Source organism: Oncorhynchus tshawytscha, linkage group LG30 (genome assembly GCF_018296145.1).
Source record: "Oncorhynchus tshawytscha isolate Ot180627B linkage group LG30, Otsh_v2.0, whole genome shotgun sequence".
NCBI lineage: Eukaryota > Metazoa > Chordata > Actinopteri > Salmoniformes > Salmonidae > Oncorhynchus > Oncorhynchus tshawytscha.
The window spans coordinates 28,947,437-28,969,672 of NC_056458.1; the positions used below are offsets into that span (position 1 = coordinate 28,947,437).

Sequence of the window (22,236 nt, forward strand, 5' to 3'; positions counted from 1 at the left end):
TGAGAATGACAGGATTTTACAGGATTTGTTTGCACAGAAGTCAGTGTGGAAAACTTGTTCTTTATCCAATGTTGATTTTGAATTATGCAAATTATTTTTGTATTAGCACTGTGAGATTGTGCTGGTTGGTGGAGCTCCTGGTGGAGAGGGAGAGTGGAGAGTCAATGCAGGATTCTGCCCACCACGATGCTACAGTATATTCCTTGAGTATCTCTCCTGTGCTAACAAGTGAGACAATGCTGACCTCTACTGGACGTGGAGAAGTATTACATCAACATTCATCATCACATACCAATCAGAGGGGATAAGTTACCAAGCTACTTTTGAGACCCTATAACAGGATTCAGATGGTTCTTGTCCTCTTCCAGTGCTTTCAGATCTGTCTGTGTATCATTATCCGTCTGTGTGTGTATGCATCGGGATTCCTGTGTGTGTGAGTGAATCATGATCTGTTTGTGTGTGTATCGTGATAGTGTGTATGTTCCATTATCGAGCAAGCAACACCACAACAGTGGAGCTCTGGGCTCCCCGGTGGTATTGCAGCACCTTCTGTGTGTGTTTTGCCTCCGCCTGCACTGGGAGGGAGCCAAGCTCAGATAATACACCTCTCCTTTCACCATATGGAGATGCACTCAATAGAGGTAGGAGTCAGCAGAGTTGGGAATTAGGCATTATGTATAGCGAATTTATGATGTAATATACATTGGGTAATAGTGCACACATGACTGGTGGAAATACCTCTCATGCTAACCATGCAGATTTGGTGTTTAATTTGCGAAAAACATTTTGATATAAAGGCATTGGATTAGGTTAGATGATTTGTATTACTCGCTGCTCGTGTTGCTTCCCTCCTATTCTCAGTTTAGAATGTGCAAAAATATTCAGCATCCAGAGTCAACAGAAACCAATATCAGATTTTCGAAGGAGAAATGCTTAGTAAAGCCCACCAGAAAAAAACAGGCTAACTTGCCAACTATTAACACAGGGTCTAGCTGTGCTGACAAGAAGAGACAACATATTTAAAAATAATAATAGCATCCTCACCACATATAGCCTATTCCACCAGCATACACTAGAGGTCAACCGATAAATTAGGGCCGAATTCAAGTTTTCATAACAGTCGGTAATCTGCATTTTTGGACGCCTTTTATGGCCGATTACATTGCATTCCACGAGGAAACTGCATGGCAGGCTGACCACCTGTTATGCGAGTGCAGCAAGGAGCCAAGGTAAGTTTCTATCTAGCTAGCATTAAACTTATCTTATAAAAAAAACTATCAAGCTTCACATAATCACTAGTTAACCTAGTAATATCATCAACTATGTGTAGTTAACGAGCTTGTCCCACATTGCATATTATCAATGCGGTGTCTGTTAATTCATCATCAAACCACAGCCTACTTCGCCAAACGGGTGATGATTTAACAAAAGCACAATCGTTGCACGGATGTACCTAACCATAAACATCAATGCCTTTCTTAAAATTAATACACAGAAGTATATTTTTTTAAACCTGCATATTTAGTTCAAATAAATACATGTTAGCAGGCAATATTAACTAGGGAAATTGTGTCACTTCTCTTGCGTTCATTCAGGGTATATGCAACAGTTTGGACCGACTGGCTTGTTGAAACTAATTTACCAGAATTTCACATAATTATGACATAACATTGAAGGTTGTGAAATGTAACAGCAATATTTAGACTTATGGATGCCACCCGTTAGATAAAATATGGAACGGTTCCGTATTTCACTGAAAGAATAAATGTTTTGTGTTTGAAATGACATTTTTATTATATTATAAGTCTATTTAAGTCTATGATTTGATATTTGATAGAGCAGTCTGACTGAGCGGTGGTGGGCAGCAGCAGGCTCATAAGCATTCATTCAAACTTTACTGTGTTTGCCAGCAGCTCTTAGCAATGCTTGAAGCACAGCGCTGTTTATGAATTCAAGCCTATCAACTCCTGAGATTAGGCTGGCAATACTAATGTGCCTATTAGAACATCCAATAGTCAAAGGTATATGAAATACAAATAGTATAGCGAGAAATAGCCGGCGCGACATAATTCATATAATAACTACAACCTCAAACTTCGAAACTGGGAATATTGAAGAACTGGGAATATTGAACCACCAGCTTTCATATGTTCTGAGGAAGGAACTTAAAATCTTAGCTTTTTTTACATGTCACATATTGCACTTTTACTTTAGTCTTCAACACTGTGTTTTTGCAATATAGACAAAACAAATTGAGCATGTATCATTATTTATTTGAGACTAAATAGATTATATTAAGTTAAAATAAAAGAGTTAATTCAGTGTTGTTGTAACTGTCATTATTACACACGTATATATACACATATATATTTGCATTTATTGCAGGACCAAAAAAAGCATATACTTGCATATACTTACTTGCTTTTTATACTTGCATATGCTTTTTTTGGGTCCTGCAATAAATCGGTCTTGGTGTTGAAAAATCATAAATCGGTCGACCTCTAGCATATACCACATTAAACAAAGAGGTGGAGTCAAATGACCACTGTCTTCATGAACTGTGTCATCAGAAAAGACTAAGACTGGGATATACACTCGAAACAACACCACCGTTTTCATTGCAATATCAATATAGTGTATCACAACCAAGGTTGGAACCTTATCTACCACCACAGCACGCACACCAGACGGTCCAACATTTTAGGAAAGCAGAGCACTGTGGTGCTGCTATGTTAAGTGTCTGATTACCTGGATTGTGCCAAAGTCCACATTCTCGTAGTGGAAGTGGGCACACTCAGCCAGCATGGGGAAGTGGCCTTTGGTGAAGGACAGTCTGAAATACAGAGACGGACTGTGGTTAGGATGAAGGCCTTAGGCCTAGGGGTCTGATAGATAATGAAGAGAGTAAAGGAAGAGGGAGGGTGGAGAAGAAGAAAACATAGTACAAGAGAGGGGAGGAGAAAGAGGGCAAAAATAGATAAAATCCAGTAGAAAGGGCAAAATTGAAGGAGAGCGGGAGAGAGAGACTGAGAAAGGGACATGTGTGAGGGACACAGATAACAAGAGTGAGGAAGAGACAGAAAGAGATGTAGAGCGATAGCTGAAGAGAGAAAAAGGTTGCAAGAGAGAACAGGGTGGGAGCCGAAAGAGAGAGAGCAAAATGGAGAGAAAAAGGATGATCGATAGAGAGAGATGTGTAGTAGATGTGAGGAGTTAAGGCGGTATCAGAAGGCCCATAGCAGGGTAAGTCTACTCGGTCAGATGGTCCACTCACTTCTTGACGTTCTTGACCTTCATGCTGGCCGTGCTGCTGCAGGAGCGCAAGAGGGGCTCGGCGCTCAGCTCGGGGACCTCGGCACTCCGCGCCTGCATGTTGGAAAGGAAACAGACACACTCGTCAATACATGACCTGTGACTTCACCTCTGACAAACAACTCCATATGAGTTGACCTGCATGCGAGAGAAACCTAGGGACAGTGCAAACCAAACCAAATTTGTTCAAAGAAACAATTCCAGGATGTAGTGACTGTTGTCAAAGTAGCTACTTAATATTTTTGTGTTTTTCATGTTAATTGGATAGAGACAGTGAAAGAGTGGAAGAAAAGTTAGGAGAGTGTATTAGAAGGGCAGTCGGTTGGATTCAAACCTACCAAAGGCAAGACCACTCCAGGCCCCTACTAGCTACATTTGACCCAACATGGTAAAGTCTGACCCCTGACAGAGTCTAATCTGTGACCAAGTGAGGTTAAAACGCACTTGACAACATTACAGCAAGTCATCCTGTGTGGCTAAAGTCAACAAGGGAAAACAGAAACACCAAGCTAACAGAGAGAGAGAGACCTAAAGAGCAGGAACCCAGACTTAAAAGAAATTGGAAATACAGACATTGTCATCCTACAAGAAACATGGTATAGAGACCACTGGTTGCTCTCTAGGTTACAGAGAGCTGGTAGTCCCATCCACCAAACTACCAGGTGTGAAACAGGGAAGAGACCCAACTCACTATTAAATTAGTCAAAAAAGAAACATTTTAAATCTGTATAGAAATTAAGAAGGAAATGATCTCAACATAGAAAAATGTCCTCATGTGTGCTACCTGTATCCCCCCACTTTAACAATGACAGCTTCTCCATCCTAGAGGGGGAGATCAACCATTTCCAGGCCCTGGGACGTATTAGTCTGTGGCAACCTAAATGCCAGAACTGGACAGGAACCTGACACTCTCAGCACATATGGGGACAAACACCTACCTGAAGGTGACAGTATTCACTCCCAAATATTCCCCCAAAGACACAACTATGACAAAACAACCACCAAAAATGGGTCACAGCTCTGTCGCACACTGGGTCTGCACATAGTCAATGGTAGGCTTCAAGGGGACTCCTATGGTAGGTACACCTACAGCTTAACCCTTGGCAGTAGTACTGTAGACTACTTTATCACTGACCTCAACCCAAAGTCTCTCAGAGTTCACAATCAGACCACTGACACCCCTATCAGATCACAGCAAAATCAGTCTAAAAAGCCAAAATAACTGCACAATATTAAGACATGCTATAGATGGAAGGATAGTAGTGTAGAAACCTACCAAAAAAAACTATTAGGCAACAAAACATTCAATCCCTTTAAGACAACTTCCTGGACAAAACATTTCACTGTAATAGTGAAGGTGTTAACCTTGCAGTAGAAAGCCTAAACAGTATATTTGACCTTTCGGCTCCCCTATCAAATCTAAAAATGTCAAGCGGACAAGAAAATGAAAAACAATGACAAATGGTTTGATGGAGAATGCAAAAACCTAATAATTATTATTATATATTTTTTTTCTTAAATCTATCCAAACAAAATCATAAAGACCTAGAAAACCTGCATCAACACCTTCAGGTAGGCTAGTGGTTAGAGTGCTGGGCCAGTAACCGAAAGGTTGCTAGATAGAATCCCCGAACTGATAAGGTAAAAATCTGTCGTTCTGACCCTGAAAAAGGCCGTTAACCCACTGTAACTTGCCTAGTTAAATAAAAGTTAAATAAAAAAATAAAAAATTCAAATAAAATAAAGGGTGAATCACTAAAATAATAAAGAAATACACTACAGAAAAAAATGGAACATCACGTAAGAAATTAGCTCAACGTAATTGCGAATCCATAGAATCTAACCATTTCCGTGAAAATTGTAACACACTAAACAAACAACACCAAGAGTTATCTATCCAAATCAGAAATGTGAGGGTTAACCACTTCTCCAATCTTTTTGGCTATAGAACAAACAGCAAAAACATGATGCCTCACGAGTGACAAACAAAGGCAAAGTCATCTCATGCTTTGATGATTTCAAAAAAGCTTTTGACTCAATTTGGCACGAGGGTCTGCTATACAAATTCTTGAAAAGTGGTGTTGGGGGGAAAACATACGACATTATAAAATCCATGTACACATAGTGTGCGGTTAAAATGGGCAAAAAAACATTTATTTCCACAGTGCCGTGGGATGAGACAGAGATGTAACTTAAGCCCTACCCTCTTCAACATATATACAGTTGAAATCGAAGTTTACATACACTTAGGTTGGAGTAATTAAAACCCGTTTTTCAACCACTCCACAAATTTCTTGTTAACAAACTCTAGTTTTGGCAAGTCAGTTAGGACATCTACTTTGTGCATGACAAGTCATTTTCAACAATTGTTTACAAACAGATTATTTCACTTATAATTCACTGCATCACAACTCCAGTGGGTCAGACATTTACATACACTAAGTTGACTGTGCCTTTAAACAGCTTGGAAAATTCCAGAAAATTGTGTCATGGCTTTAGAAGCTTCTGATAGGCCAATTGACATCATTTTAGTCAATTGGAGGTGTACCTGTGGATGTATTTCAAGGCCTACCTTCAAACTCAGTGCCTCTTTACTTGACATCATGAGAAAATCAAAAGAAATCAGCCAAGACCTCAGGAAAAAAAAAGTGTAGACCTCCACAGGTCCGGTTCATCCTTGGGAGCAATTTCCAAATGCCTGAAGGTACCACGTTCATCTGTACAAACAATAGTACGCAAGTATAAACACCATGGGACCACGCAGACGTCATACCGCTCAGGAAGGAGATGCGTTCTGTCTCCTAGAGATGAATGTACTTTGGTGCGAAAAGTGCAAATCTATCCCACAACAACAGCAAAGGACCTTGTTGCTGGAGGAAACAGGTAAAAAAGTATCTATATCCTCAGTAAAACGAGTCCTATATCGACATAACCTGAAAGGCTGCTCAGCAAGGAAGAAGCCACTGCTCCAAAACCGCTATAAAAAAGTCAGACTACGGATTGCAACTGCACATTGGGACAAAGATCGTACTTTTTGGATAAATGTCCTCTGGTCTGATGAAACAAAAATAGAACTGTTTGGCCATACTGACCATCGTTATGTTTGGAGGAAAAAGGGGGAGGCTTGCAAGCCGAAGAACACCATCCCAACTGTGAAGCACGGGGGTGGCAGCATCATGTTGTGGGGGTGCTTTGCTGCAGGAGAGACTGGTGCACTTCACAAAATAGATGGCATCAGGAGGAAAATATGTGGATATATTGAAGCAACATCTCAAGACATCAGTCAGGAAGTTCAAGCTTGGTCACAAATGTCTTCCAAATGTACAATGACCCCAAGCATACTTCCAAAGTTGTGGCATAATGGCTCAAGGACAACACAGTCAAGGTATTGGAGTGGCCATCACAAAGCCCTGACCTCAATCCCATAGAACATTTGTGGGCAGAATTTAAAAAGTGTGTGCGAGCAAGGAGGCCTACAAACCTGACTCAGTTACACCAGCTCTGTCAGGAGGAATGGGCCAAAATTGTGGCTTGTGGAAGGCTAGCCGAAATGTTTCACCCAAGTTAAACCATTTAACGGCAATGCTACCAAATACTAATTGAGTGTATGTAAACTTCTGACCCACTGGGAATGTGACAAAAGAAATAAAAGATTATCTCAACTAAAATAAAGTAGGGATCCTAACTGACCTAAGACATGTGAGTTAGCATAGGTCCCTAAGACATTTTTACTAGGATTAAATGTCAGGAATTGTGAAAAACTGAGTTTCAATGTATTTGGCTTAGGTGTATGTAAACTTCTGACTTCAACTGTATCAACACATTGGCAAGAGGACTAGAACAGTCTGAAGCACCTGGCATCAACCTACTAGAATCTGAAGTTAAATGTCCAATGTTGGCTGATGATCTGGTGCTTCTGTCCCCAACCAAGGAGGGACTACAGCAGCACCTAGATCTTCTGCACAGATTCTGTCAGACCTGGGCCCTGACAGTAAATAATAGTGTTCCAAAAAGGTCCAGTTGCCAGGACCACAAATTCCAATCTAGCCATAGAGCACAAAATCCAGCAAAGAGCCATTCAATTCTACAACCACCTAAAAGTAAGCGATTCCCAAACCTTCCATAACAAAGCCATCACCTACAGAGAGATGAATCTGGAGAAGAGTCTCCTAAGCAAGCTGGTCCTGGGGCTGTGTTCACAAACACAAACAGACCCCACAGAGCCCCAGGATAGCAACACAATTAGACCAAACCAAATAATGAGAAAACAAAAAGATAATTCTTTCCATTGTGTCAAGTTAACAAAAAACCAGGAGCAAACTAGAATGCTATTTGGCCCCAAACAGAGAGTATACAGTGGCAGAATACCTGACCACTGACACGGTCCAAAAATTAAGCAAAGCTTTGACAATATACAGACTTAGTGAACATGGCCTTGCCACTGAGAAAGGCTGCCGCTGGCAGACATGGCTCTAAAGAGAAGAAAGGCTATGTGCACACTGCCCACAAAACAAGGTGGAAACTGAGCTGCACTTCCTAACCTCCTGCCCAATGTATCACCACATTAGAGACACATATTTCCCTCAGATTACACAGACCCAAAGAATTAAACCAAATCCAATTTTGATAAACTCCCATATCTACTGGGTGAAATATCAGTGTGCAATCACAGCAGCAAGATTTGTGACCTGTTGCCACAAGGGCAATCAGTGAAGAACAAACTCCATTGTAAATACAACCCATATTTATTTATTTTTCCTTTTGTAGTTTAACTATTTGCACATCATTACAACACTGTATAAAGACATAATGACATTATTTTGTGTACCGTTTACTGTTCATTTTTTATTTCACTTTTGTTTATCTATTTTACTTGCTGTGGCAATGTAAACATATGTTTCCCAAGCCAATAAAGCCCATTGAGAGAGAAGAGAAAGTTTGGTCTCTTTCTAGCTGGTTGCAGACAAAAACCGGGAAGGCGATAAGCAGATAAGCATGATTGGCAATGAGGTCAGAGACAGGAGCCAGGTGGGCCGGTGTGCAGATAGCATCATGTCAGGCCTGCAGTAGCTGTGAACGGGAATGTAGAATCGCTTAGCCTGTGTGCCAGTCTCTTTCTATTCTTTCTGCTTTAGCCGACTCCAATGTTGTTGCTGTTTGGCATCGAAAATGATTCTGCTTAAGCAAAAACAGAGTGACAAGCAGGCTATTAAGAACTACTCGGAGCAGACAAAACACTGGTAGCAACCTCTTCAGTACTTCCCCAAGGGGAGAGGCTTATCAAGTCTAGCTAATACATTCTCAGAAGTTCAGCTGTAGCTATAAAATATTCAACTGTGTCTTGAAGAAGGCGAGGGCTCATCAAGACTTGCTAAATAAAGGAATACAGTGCAGGTGTTGCCAAATTTCACCTGGGTTGTTGGATATTATGTATTGCATTTAGGTGTTATCAACATATATTTATTGACTAACTACTGGTAAATTAGTTAGTCAATAACTTACAGCATGTCCTTTTATTCATGTAGGTCTATTTTTTATAAATTGTACTTTCATTTAACCACTGAAAACACATTCTCTTTTGCAATAAGACCAAACCAATGTTCTGTTAACAATGTGCCCTCAGTCAATCTGTGGCACGTCGAGAGCTTGGCAGACTTATTTATCAATTCATCCTCTGAATTGCAGCACACCACTGCCTGCCACGCATGTCGGCTCCTGCCATTTGGGCACATTGTGACAGCTAACGCTAATTAGCTTAGCATTTTTTTATCAAATCAAATTTGATTTGTCACATGCTTTCGTAAACAACAGTTGTAGACTAACAGTGAAATGCTTACTTATGGGCGCTTACCAGCAATGCAGAGAAAGAAAAAAAAGAAATTGAAAAATAATAAGGAATACAATAAATCAAGACAATGTCCCCAATCCACAAGAGAGATTTATTGCGTGTAATTTATTCACACATCTAGGCCCCTTTTAAAAGCTGCTCCCTTCATAATAACATAATAAAACATCTAACAAACAGCAGACATGCCACGCCTTTAATGTTTCAAAAGTGATCAATATTAATTAGCTGGAACGAGATGAAAGTTCACCCCATTCTCTTTGTAGTGTACTACTTTTGACCAGGGCCCATAGGGTTCGTCAAAAGTAGAGCACTATATAGGGAATAGCGCGCCATTAGGGACCCAGTGTGTCTTCTCCACTGTATCAAATTTTTGTGGTTCCAAAGTGCGAGTGGTGGGGGACATATCATGTTACCATGGAGACAGCCCCATTTCAGATAGCACCACTGATGCTGCTGAATGCAGCTCAGCTGGAGAGAAAAAAGAAGCTGGGCTTGGATGGTGTTGAAATAACTGAATGAGTTTAGGTACCATATGATAAATGGAGACTTTGGTATATTATACATTGAGATAATTACACACAAAAAATGGATTGCTTGAATATGACCAGGATTACATTAATTTATTAATATAATTTTAATTGGATTAATATTGAATAAATCTGATTTAAGTGGTTGGTTTAAACAATACAATGTCTTCATTACAATTCTTCTTAAGTTTAGCCAACATATATAATTAATGTACATGATATTGAGTGCTGATACATCCCCACTACATTTAAAGTTACTTTACATGATGTACAAGAGAGACAAAATCATAATTTCATGAATGGGAGCCAAGACTGGATGTTGTTCCAGCATTTCAGTTTCATATAATGACATTTCCCTAACAGTTCATTTAAGGACACTGAGATAAGACTTTCCAGAGTCAACGAGCCCCAACCAATCGAGTCTTTGAAATGACTAAATAATAAGAAGAGCTTGTCTACGGTCCAATATTATAACACATTATTATTTTTTGAATAAGTGTCATTGTCACGTTCTTTTATGCTGTCATAACTAATTTTTCTGATTTTGTTTGTCTTTCAGGTTCTTGTTCATTGTTGAACTCAATGATGTCTGATTGTTATAGTTGATACACCAAAAAAAGGGGGAGCCTTGTTATCTAAGAGGTTAATGTTTGATTAGCGTTGATACTGTTGGGATCGCTCTAAGCTAGGATGCATTGATGCGTTGTGTGTGTGTGTCATGGAAGCTATATACTGTATGTACATATGGTGCAATCGAAAGTATTCAGACCCCTTTACCTTTTCCACATTGTCTTACGTTACAGCCTTATTTTAAAATTGATTAAATCAATATTTTTCCTCCTCAATCTACACACAACACCCCATAATGACAACGCGTTAACAGTATTTTACCATTTTCTGCAAATGTATATTTAAAAAAAACATATTTACATAAGTATTCAGACCCTTTGCTATGAGACTCGAAATTGAGCTCAGGTGCATCCTGTTTCCATTGATCATCCTTGAGATGTTTCTACAACTTTATTGGAGTCCACTTGTGGTATATTTCAATGATTTAGAAGAAAAAGAAACGCACACCTATTAAGACGAGGTGCTGGCTAGCGGAGTAGAAAACTTGAAAATAAAAGAGCCAGACACTCTAGGAGCTCAGATGCAATAATTTAATTACCAACGTTTCAACAGCCAAGCTGTCTTCATCAGGGTATAATTATTATTTATTATTATTATACCCTGATGAAGACAGCTTGGCTGTCGAAACGTTGGTAATTAAATTATTGCATCTGAACTCCTAGAGTGTGCGGCTCTCTTTTATTTTCAAAATTTCAATGATTGGACATGATTTGGAAAGGCACACACCTGTCTATTTAAAATCCCATGGTTGACAGTGCACGTCAGAGCAAGAACCAAACCATGAGGTCAAAGGAATTGTCCGAGAGAAGATTGTGTCAAGGCACAGATCTGGGGAAGGACACCAAAAAAATGTATGCAACATTGAAGGTCCCCAAGAACACAGTAGCCTCTATCATTCTTAAATGGAAGAAGTCTGGAACCACCAAGACACCGCCGGGCCAAACTGAGCAATCGGGGAGAAGGGCCTTGGTCAGGCAGGTGACCAAGAACCCGATGATCACTATGAAGGATCGCCAGAGTTCCTCTGTGGAGATGGGAGAATCTTCCAGAAGGACAACCATCTCTGCAGCACTCCACCAATCAGGCCTTTATGGTAGAGTGGTGGAAGCCACTCCTCAGTAAAAAGCACATGACAGCCCGCTTGGAGTTTGCCAAAAAGGCACCTAAAGGACTCTCAGACCATGAGAAACAAGATTCTCTGGGTCTGATGAAACCAACTTGCACTCTTTGGCTAAGCATCACATCTGGGGGAAACCTGGCACCATCCCTACGGTGAAGCATGGTGGTGGAAGCATCATGCTGTGGGGACATTTTTCAGCGGCAGAGACTGGGAGACTAGTCAGGATTAGAGAAGAAACGGTATGAAAATTTTATATCACGATTATAGTGACCAAAATTATCACAGTTATCAGAATTATCGTGGTATTGTTCAAATGTGCTGGAAATTTTCAAAAAGTACTGATACACACACTGAAATCATTTCACCAAGTTTTATATTGAAAACCAACAAACTACTAATATAATTAGCAGCACTATGCACTTTTTGTCTGTATAAACATTAAAATAATAACATTAACATTAAAAATGGCACCATGTGGCCATGAGGTAAAATATTCCCTAGTGCAGGTTTTAATGAACACAACCTTAAGTAAGCAAATCAAATTCGCATATAAAAGCAACACAAGTAAAGCTATGTGCATGTAAGAAGAATACAACCATATGTAAACAAATCAAATGAACAGCACTGATTGTATGTCCGTTCTCTCCTTCATAAAGAAATAAGGTGCTGCTGGCCTAACATCCTGTATGTATGCATCTCTGTTCACTTCACAATTCAAATGTAAAACTCTCTCCAAAAGGCATGTTGGTTGCTGGGATGCACAAAAGCTTCCTGGCAACCCTGGCAAGGTGAGGCAGCTCTGATGCATGGCCCCTCCACTACACCTGTGGATCCTCTTCTGCTGGAATGGGTGGCAGAGACAGGTAGACCTTGATCTATTATTTTACTCTGTCTTCTGGGGTGGTCGGAATCTGACGCTCTTCACCTCTCTGCTGCCTTGTTGAGGTCATCTTCTTAGCAACCCAGCCAGGCCTTCCCCTCCGATGCCACTGTGGTGGTGGAGGTGCTGCTTGTGCTTTGTGGTTCTTCCATGACTTGTGTAGCTGCCAGCTTCAAGGCATCCTGGACACAGGTGTCAGTGTCAACTTTTGCAGCCTCAAGCTCATCTAAAAAGCTCCTTTTGAAGCAGGGGTCAATGAAACAAGCCATGTGCATGACTCTTTGCCTTCTCTGTGTATCTGTTGATAAGGTCTTCTCTCATTACCCTTTTCATCCCCTTGGTCAGGGATGGCTCCGTATCCTTTTCCACCTGAACATCACAGATGTTGTGTTCCAGGACAGGCTTGATGGCTGACAGTGTCACTTGTGTCTCTGAGGCAAGTACATCTGTAACCCTGCTTAGTGGTACAAGGAGCTGGCACAGTTGCTCCATGACACTTATGTCGGCATCAGATGCCATGATCCTCTTTCTCCAGCCAGTGTCACACAGACTGGCTGCTGTTGGCTGAGGAAACTCTCAAGGATCTTGTGTGTCGATCCCCATTGGGTCATAACATCATGGATCAGAGCCTTCTGTGGCATGTTGAGGGCAGCTTGCTTTTCTCTCAGTTCACTCCTTCTCTTCCAGCTCCGTGAGAAGCCTTGAACCAAATGACAGCAGACCTTGACTGCTGTGTCAACTCTCTGAATTTTCAGAGCCTTTGAGATGACCAGGTTCAAATTATGGCCAAAGCACCCAAGCCACAGATCTGGGAACTTTTCAAAAGCCTTGATCGTGTTGGTTGCGTGGTCTGTGGTTATGCAGACCAGGTCTTTCTTGTTGATCCCCCACTCTTCCAGCATATTCTCAAACTCTCTGATGTTGTGAGCCGAGTGATCTTCTGGGAAGAACAGTTTCCAGGCAGTTTGATTCCAGTTGCCAGTCTGGGGTGAGGTAATGGATAGTGAAGCTGATGTAGGGTTGACCACTCCCACTTTCACTGGTCCAGAGGTCAGTAGTTGCAGCAAACCATGTACCTTGAACCAAACTTTTTCCAACATCAGCTTTAACCTGGTTGTACAGGTTTGGGATTTCAGTCTTGGAAAATAATGTTTGTGATGGTACTTTGTAGTGAGGCATGGCAACCTTCATCAGCCTCAGAAAGCCAGGACTCTCAACAATTTGAAATGGCATCATGTCCTTTGCAATGTTATATGAAAGTGCTGCCATGAGGTCTTGAGCTTTTTTGATGTGGGTGCATAAGCAGCCTGTCTTTTTAAATGCTTGCTCGAGTGTCTGTCACAACTGTAGATGAGGGACCAATAGCGTCACTGGGTTTGCCTGCTGCACACCCACTCTGTAAACAAGGGAATAGCAAATGTATTATTATATGTGTTGTTACATAAAAAAATATCATCACTCACGCACAGTCTATATTCTGTGTTGCATTTGATTATATGCAATGACCCCATGCACAATTTACATAAATACAAATGAGTCATAATAAGACAGTGATAATTGCAATGAGTAATTGCAATGAGCCCAACAATTGACATAAATGTATAGGAGTCTATAGTGTTTCTCCGGTTGGAACACTTTTACAACCAAGTTGACTGCCGGATTTTAAATGAACAAAATATGTTGGTTGAGTGACTGTGTGTGTGCAATGGTAGGCTGGATACATTACATTTTTAAGAACACTTTTTTCTGATAAAAACTAGTTCATTGCATCTGCCCAGTTTCAAAATATAACCATATTGCCCAGCTGCTTGCCGTCGTTTGGAAGTAATCTCGGAAAAAAAATAGGCCTTATTTTAGGGCATTTTTCAACCTATCAGCTCCTATTAGTTCTATTGAGCACCATGGCACCAACTCGCCTTCTGAAAGTTCTATTGCCAGCTTATTGTTCTACGTTGCAAAGTCTGCTTCGCTATTGTTGGCAATGAGACCTGCTCACGTTGTTTATAGTTCAAATGTAAACAAAAATTACTCATGGAACTCCGAGGCCGTGACATTGTTTCCTATGGGGGAATATAGGCATGTCTGTCTACTTCGTCAAATATCTCCAATATGTGTGTTTTGTTTTTTTCAAGTCGGACGGCATTTTAATCATTATAATCTACTCTTTATAATTATGTAAGTCTGGGCAGCGATTTCGGTTGTCATCAAATGATTGGACCAAAATACTTTTTGCCCTTTGAACGCTGAGCTCACCCCATTGTTTCCTATGGAGAGGCATGCCGGTCTATTTCGTCAAATATTTCACAATGTGTATATTCAAGTCGGGCATAATTTTAAAAATCAGGAGAATCTCCTCTTTGTAATTATGTAAGTCTGGGCAGCAAGCTTGTTTGTCATTGATCACTAGACCAGAAATAGTCAGTAGTTTTCATGTTTTCCGTACTTTCTCATTACGCAGACATAAGCACAGTTGACACCATCAAGGTGCGGATGTAACTTTCTACACAAGTTGGGATTTTTTCACCAGCTTCGTCCGACGAACAGATTGTAGTGGTAAAAAAAGGGACACATTTTTTTGTGCCATTTAGGCGAAATGGAATTCAAGCATCACGTCAGTCAAAACAGGCTCTGCGAACGTTTGATTCCATTCATTTGCTACGGGATTGCGCTAGTGTTCCAGCTTAGCCAATGGTATTTTGCTGTTTTTCAGCCTTGGGTGAATTTTGACTTGTTCTATTGTCCAGCCTATCAATGGGCGAATAGAGTCGGCAGACACACAACACATACAGCAGCAGAACAATGTGTAGTGTTTTTACAAGAGTAGGTAACTGCAAGCTTCAGTTCACATTATTGACAAGCTATTAGCAAACCATTACATTTCCCCCCATTCCAAAGTCCCCACCATGCATTGAGCTAAAAGTTAACTTACCTTGCATTCGCTATAAAGTGGTGGTCACGAAGACGACTCAAGTGATGTCCCCTTTCGTAGCGTTTTTAAAGTTTCCCTCAGCACTCTTGTAAAACCAAAAATATGACCACACTTCAGATTTGGTCCTCTTAGAAGTGTTTTCACACAAAACAAAACCTATGCTGCGCCTGCGTAAGACTGTTGCTAACTTTGGTTGATACTGGACAGTATTTACCGTGAGTTTTTCAAACCGCGGTAATCAAACACGGTTTTAATAATTACAGTTTGAAACGGTAATACAAACCGTCAGGAATTTTGCTGTGGTTTATCGTGAAAACGGTAACTGTTTCATCCCTAGTCAGAATCAAGGGAAAGATGAACGGAGCAAAGTACAGAGAGATCCTTGTTTGAAACATGCTCCAGAGCGCTCAGGACATTAGACTGGGGAGAAGGTTCACCTTCCAACAGGTCAACGACCTTAAGCACACAGCCAACACAACGCAGGAGTGGCTTCGGGACAAGTCTCTGAATGTCCTTGAGTGGCCCAGCCAGAGCCCGGACTTGATCCCAGTCAAACATCTCAGGAGAGACCTGAAAATAGATGTGCAGCAATGCTCCCCATCCAACCTGACAGAGCTTGAGAGGATCTGCAGAGAAGAATGGGAGAAACTCCCCAATTACAGGGGAGTGCCAAGTGCCAGTGCCAAGCTTGTAGCATCATACCCAATCGCTGCTAAAGGTGCTTCAACAAAGCACTGAGTAAAGGGTCTGAATACTTATGTAAATGTAATATTTCAGCTTTTTTTTATATATAACTTTGCAAAAATTCACCCTTTTTGCTTTGTCATTATGGGTTATTGTGTGTAGATTGAGAGGGGGGGGGTATAATACATTTTTGAACAAGGCTGTTACGTAAAAAAAATTGGAAAAAGACAAGGGGTCTGAATACTTTCCAAAAGCACTGTGTGCATATATATATATATATATACATACACACTGCTCAAAAAAATAAAGGGAACAGTTAAACAACACAATGTAACTCCAAGTCAATCACACTTCTGTGAAATCAAACTGTCCACTTAGGAAGCAACACTGATTGACAATAAATTTAACATGCTGTTGTGCAAATGGAATAGACAACAGATGGAAATTATAGGCAATTAGCAAGACACCCCCAATAAAGGAGTGGTTCTGCAGGTGGTGACCACAGACCACTTCTTCCTATGCTTCCTGGCTGATGTTTTGGTCACTTTTGAAAGCTGGCGGTGCTTTCACTCTAGTGGTAGCATGAGACGGAGTCTACAACCCACACAAGTGGCTCAGGTAGTGCAGCTCATCCAGGAAGGAACATCAATGTGAGCGATATATTATATATAAATATATATTATATATAATATTATTGATGCTATTTTATCACCCCCAGAAACCTCCTTTTACTCTCTCTCATATATATATATATATATATATATATAAATAAATATAAATAAATTAATATTGCATATAAATAAATTAATTAATATTATATATATATATATATATATATATATATATATATATATATATATATATATATATATATATATATATATATATATATATAAAATATTAATTAATTATATATATATATATATATATATATATATATATATATATATATATATATATATAAAATATTAATTAATTTATATATATATATATATATATATATATATATATATATATATATATATATATACAATATTAATTAATTTATTTATATATACATATATATATATATATTTATATATATATATATATATATACAATATTAATTAATTTATATATATATATGTATATATAAATAAATTAATTAATATTGTATATATATATATATATATATATATATATATATACAATATTAATTAATTTATATATATATATGTATATATAAATAAATTAATTAATATTGTATATATATATATATATATATATATATATATATATATATATATATATATATATATATATACAATATTAATTAATTTATTTATATATATATATATATATGTATATATAAATATATAATATATATATATACAATATTAATTAATTTATTTATATATACATATATACAATTTATTTATTAATATATACAATATTAATTAATTTATTTATATATATATATATATATATGAGAGAGAGAGTAAAAGGAGGTTTCTGGGGGCGATAAAATAGCATCAAGCTATAATGTACAGACAAAGGTATGGTAGTATGTGAATACAGTGGAGGTAAACCTAGGTATTGAGTGATGAAGAGAGAGATATTGTCTCTAGAAACATCATTGAAACCAGGAGATGTCATTGCATGTGTGGGTGGTGGAACTAATAGGTTGGATAAGGTATAGTGAGCAGGACTAGAGGCTCTACAGTGAAATAAGCCAATAAACACTAACCAGAACAGCAATGGACAAGGCATATTGACATTAAGGAGAGGCATGCTTAGTCGAGTGATCAAAAGGGTCCCGTGAGTAGAGAGGTTGATTGGGGGTCACGGTGATTTAGACAGCTAGCCAGGCCATCGGTAGCAAGCTAGCATAGGATGGAGGTCTGTTATTAGCCACCGCTTGCGTTCCGTCAGTAGATTAGTGGGGTTCCGTGTGGTAGAGGGGATTAATCCAAATCACACACACAAAAAAAATAGATATAGAGGCCCAAGAAGAAAAATAAATAAATAAATAATAATACAAATAAATAAATTGTCCGATTGTCTATTCAGATAGCAGCCGATAAGACAGCTAACGGTTAGCGGGCCGCAGATGGGCGATCAGGTAAAGTCGCGACGGAGGAGCCAGCCGGATAACTCCTTCGGGTAGATAACGTCGGCAGTCCAGTTGTGAAGGCCCGGTGGGGCTCCGCGTAGGCAGTAAAACGGGTCCGGATAGGTGATTGTAGCCCAGGAGTGATTGATGGAACTCTTCAGCTGGCTAGCTCCGGAATAATTGATGTTTGCTCCGGAATCGACGAAGGCCGATAGTCACACGGATAGCAGCTAGATGTGAGATCCAGGTATGAATGTCCAGAGTTAGCGGTTGAAATCCAGGGACATGGAGAGAAAAATTGGTCCGGTATGTTCCGTATATGAGATTCTTCAAAGTAGCTTGAGGCAAGAAACACGAGCAATGGACATTAGAACAACAGAAACATGTTCTTTGGTCTGATGAGTCCAAATTTGAGATTTTTGGTTCCAACCGCCGTATCTTTGTGAGACGCAGAGTAGGTGAACGGATTATCTCCACATGTGGTTCCCACTGTGAAGCATGGAGGAAGTGGTGTGATGGTGCTTTGCTGATGACACTGTCAGTGATTTATTTAGAATTCAAGGCGCAGTTAACCAGCATGGCTAACCCAGCATTCTGCAGCAAAACACCATCCCATCTGTTTTGCCATTATTGGGCCTATCATTTGTTTTTCAACAGAAAAATGACCCCAAACACACCTCCAGACTATGTAAGGGCTATTTGACCAAGAAGGAGAGTGATGGAGTGCTGCATCAGATGACCTGTCCTCAACAATCACACCAACTCAACCCAATTGAGATGGTTTGGGATGAGTTGGACCGCAGAGTGAAGGAAAAGCAGCCAACAAGTGCGCAGCATATGCAGGAACTCCTTCAAGACTGTTGGAAAATAATGTCTCATGCAGCTGGTTGAGAGAATGCCAAGAGTGTGCAAAGCTGTCATCAAGGCAAAGGGTGGCTACTTTGAAGAATCTAAAATATATTTTTATTTGTTTAACACTTTTTTGGTTACTACATGATTCCATATGTGCTATATCATTGTTGTGATGTCTTAACTACTATTCTACAATGTAGAAAATTGTAAAAATAAAGAAAAACCCTTGAATGAGTAGCTGTGCCCAAACACACAGCAAAATGATCAGTTTCTCTGGTTTTACTATTTATAGGTATGTGTTTGGGTAAAATGAACATTTTTGTTTTATTCTATAAACTACTGACAACATTTTTCCCAAATTACAAATTAAAATATTGTTATTTAGAGCATTTATTTGGTCTGGTCAAAAATATGCAGTGTTGTCAGACCTCACAGCTTTCATGTGTCTTGGTATGCTCTCCACCAGTCTTTCACATTGATGTTGGGTGAATATGCCACTCCTGGCACAAAAATTCAAGCAGCTCAGCTTTGTTTGATGGCTTGTGACCATCCATCTTCCTCTTGATCACATTCCAGAGCTTTTCAATGGGGTTCAGGTCTGGAGACTGTGCTGGCCGTGACAGGGTCTTGATCTGGTGGTCCTCCATCCACACCTTGATTGACCTGGCTGTGTGGCATGGAGCATTGTCCTGCTGGAAAAACCAATCCTCACTTAGAGTCGGGGAACATTGGCAGAGCAGAAGGAAGCAAGTGTTCTTCAAGGACAATCTTGTACGTGGCTTGATTCATGTGTCCTTCACAAAGACACCCCCAGATTATCACCTATCCTCCACAAAATTTCACAGTGGGTGCGAGACCTGGAGATGCCTACAAGCCACAGTGTCTCACCCCCACTGTGAAATTTGGTGGAGAATCTGTGATTCTTTCTCCAGGAGTGGCATAAAGTCACCCAACATCAATGTGAAAGTCTGGTGGAGAGCATGCCAAGACACATGACAGCTGTGATTGAAAATCAGGGTTATTCCACCAAATATTGATTTCTGAACTCTTCCTAAGTTAAATCATTAGTATTGTGTTGTTTAAAAAGGAATATGAACTCATTTTCTTTGCATTATTCGAGGTCTGACAACACTGCATCTTTTTTGTTATTTTGTCATTTTCTGCAAATAAATGCTCTAAATGGCAATATTTATAATTGGGAGAAATGTTGTCAGTAGTTTAGAGAATAAAACAAACATTTTCATTTTACCCGAACACATGCCAATAAATAGTAAAACCAGAGAATCTGATAATTTTGCAGTGATCTCTTAATTTTTTCCAGAGCTGATCACACACACACACACACACACACACACACACACACACACACACACACACACACGTGCTGTGCATTTGCACGTGTTGTAATGGGTTTGTGTGCATGTGTGTACGTGTTTGTCTCTGTGTGTGTACGTTTATGTAGTATGTAAATGTGTGTGTGTCTGCCAGTGTTCTCCATCTCACCATGGCGCTGATGGTCTCATCCCAGTCAGGTCTCTCTCGGGGGTAGACTAGGCGGGTCAGCTCAGGCACTATGTCATCCTCCTCTGGGTGACGCCCTGGCCTCAGGCCCCTAGAGCAGAGTGAGAGAGAGGGAGGGTGAGGGAATTTGAATTTCAATTAAATTTATTCGCTCAATATTAGAGAGCGAGAGAGAAGGAGCAAGAGACTTTCTGCTCTTATCGCATTAGCAAAAACACTTTCTGTGATTAGAACCCCACCAGTCCTCCCAGGCAAGTCTTCAGATAAAAAACATACACACCCACACCAGGGTGCCTTAGAAGTTGTGGCTTCCATATTGAGTTGACAATACATGACCATATAATATCAGTGTATGAGTGTCAGTTATAAGGCACCCTGGAGGTTGGCACTTTGATCAGGGTGTGTTAAATGGATGCACCATTTACATTAGAGGAGATGTCATAACCCATCAGTGGGCACTGAGAATGAAACTCACATGCACGCGCACAGCGTGTGAAAGACACATGTAGGCACATCAGAGTTAGGACGTAACACTGCTCAGGGGTCCGGGGCAAGTAAAACTAATTACAGGACAAGCAGATTTTAGATTTAAGTCATTTTATATGTTTTTAATCATGAAAAAAAAATACAAAAAATAAAACAATAAGGCTTCTCTGATCAGAATGACGAAGGTGCATAAATATGGAGGAATTCAGATATGACCTCATTGTTTAAGTACTACCTACAAAGATTTTAAACTACGGTTCAATATGCCAATGATTCAGCACAATATACTTTTTTGTTTTTCCAAATTGCCGCCGTATTGGAGCTAGAATAAGGACACCTACACCACCCGATGCTACAGGAAGGCCATAAAGATCATCAAGGACATCAACCACCCGAGCCACTGCCTGTTCACCCCGCTGCCATCCAGAAGGCGAGGTCAGTACAGGTGCATCAAAGCTGGGACCGAGAGACTGAAAAACAGCTTCTATCTCAAGGCCATCAGACTGTTAAACAGCCACCACTAACATTGAGTGGCTACTGCCAACACACTGTCAATGACACTGACTCTACTCCAGCCACTTTAATCATGGGAATCGATGGGAAATGATGTAAATATATCACTAGCCACTTTAAACAATGCTACCTTATATAATGTTACTTACCCTACATTGTTCATCTCATATGCATACGTTGATACTGTACTCTATATCATCGACTGCATCCTTATGTAATACATGTATCACTAGCCACTTTAACTATGCCACTTGGTTTACATACTTATCTCATATGTATATACTGTACTCGATATCATCTACTGTATCTTGCCTATGCTGCTCTGTACCATCACTCATTCATATATCCTTATGTACATATTCTTTATCCCCTTACACTGTGTATGACAGTAGTTTTTTTTGAATTGTTAGTTAGATTACTTGCTCGTTATTACTGCATTGTCGGAACTAGAAGCACAAGCATTTCGCTACACTCGCATTAACATCTGCTAACCATGTGTATGTGACAAATAAAATTTGATTTGATTTGATTTGATTTGATTTGAGGATCACGTTTACTGTGCTAATGCAGATACTTACAAAAAAAAGTTAATGAAAAGCACTATTACACAGCGAACTTAGCAAATGGAGGCATTTGTGGTAAGTACATGGGGGCCACCATCTTTATGCATGTCCGCTATTGGATCAAAGTGTCCTCCAGATGAGATGTGTTGCACACTGTCCTCCCACTTGCCCAGTGTTTTGACAGATCAAGTGTGCAGACATGTGCACAGCCTTGCACAAATGTTTCCCCCTGGCACATTTTCTGGCTAGCACTTGCATTGCCTTCATTGTTGTTTTCCT

At 39.8% G+C, this 22,236-nt stretch overlaps 1 protein-coding gene across 1 annotated transcript in view; it reads right to left on the reverse strand.

Moving 5' to 3' along the window:
- LOC112228455 (rho GTPase-activating protein 32) overlaps nucleotides 1–22,236 on the reverse strand; it is a 241,599-nt gene that overhangs the window by 106,125 nt on the left and 113,238 nt on the right. Inside the window, exons 3-5 of the mRNA XM_024393786.2 lie at nucleotides 20,378–20,486; nucleotides 3,275–3,366; nucleotides 2,749–2,833 (exon numbers count right to left, since the gene is read on the reverse strand). Coding sequence (XP_024249554.1) covers nucleotides 2,749–2,833; nucleotides 3,275–3,366; nucleotides 20,378–20,486 — 286 coding nt within the window. The remainder of the gene's footprint in view (nucleotides 1–2,748; nucleotides 2,834–3,274; nucleotides 3,367–20,377; nucleotides 20,487–22,236) is intronic.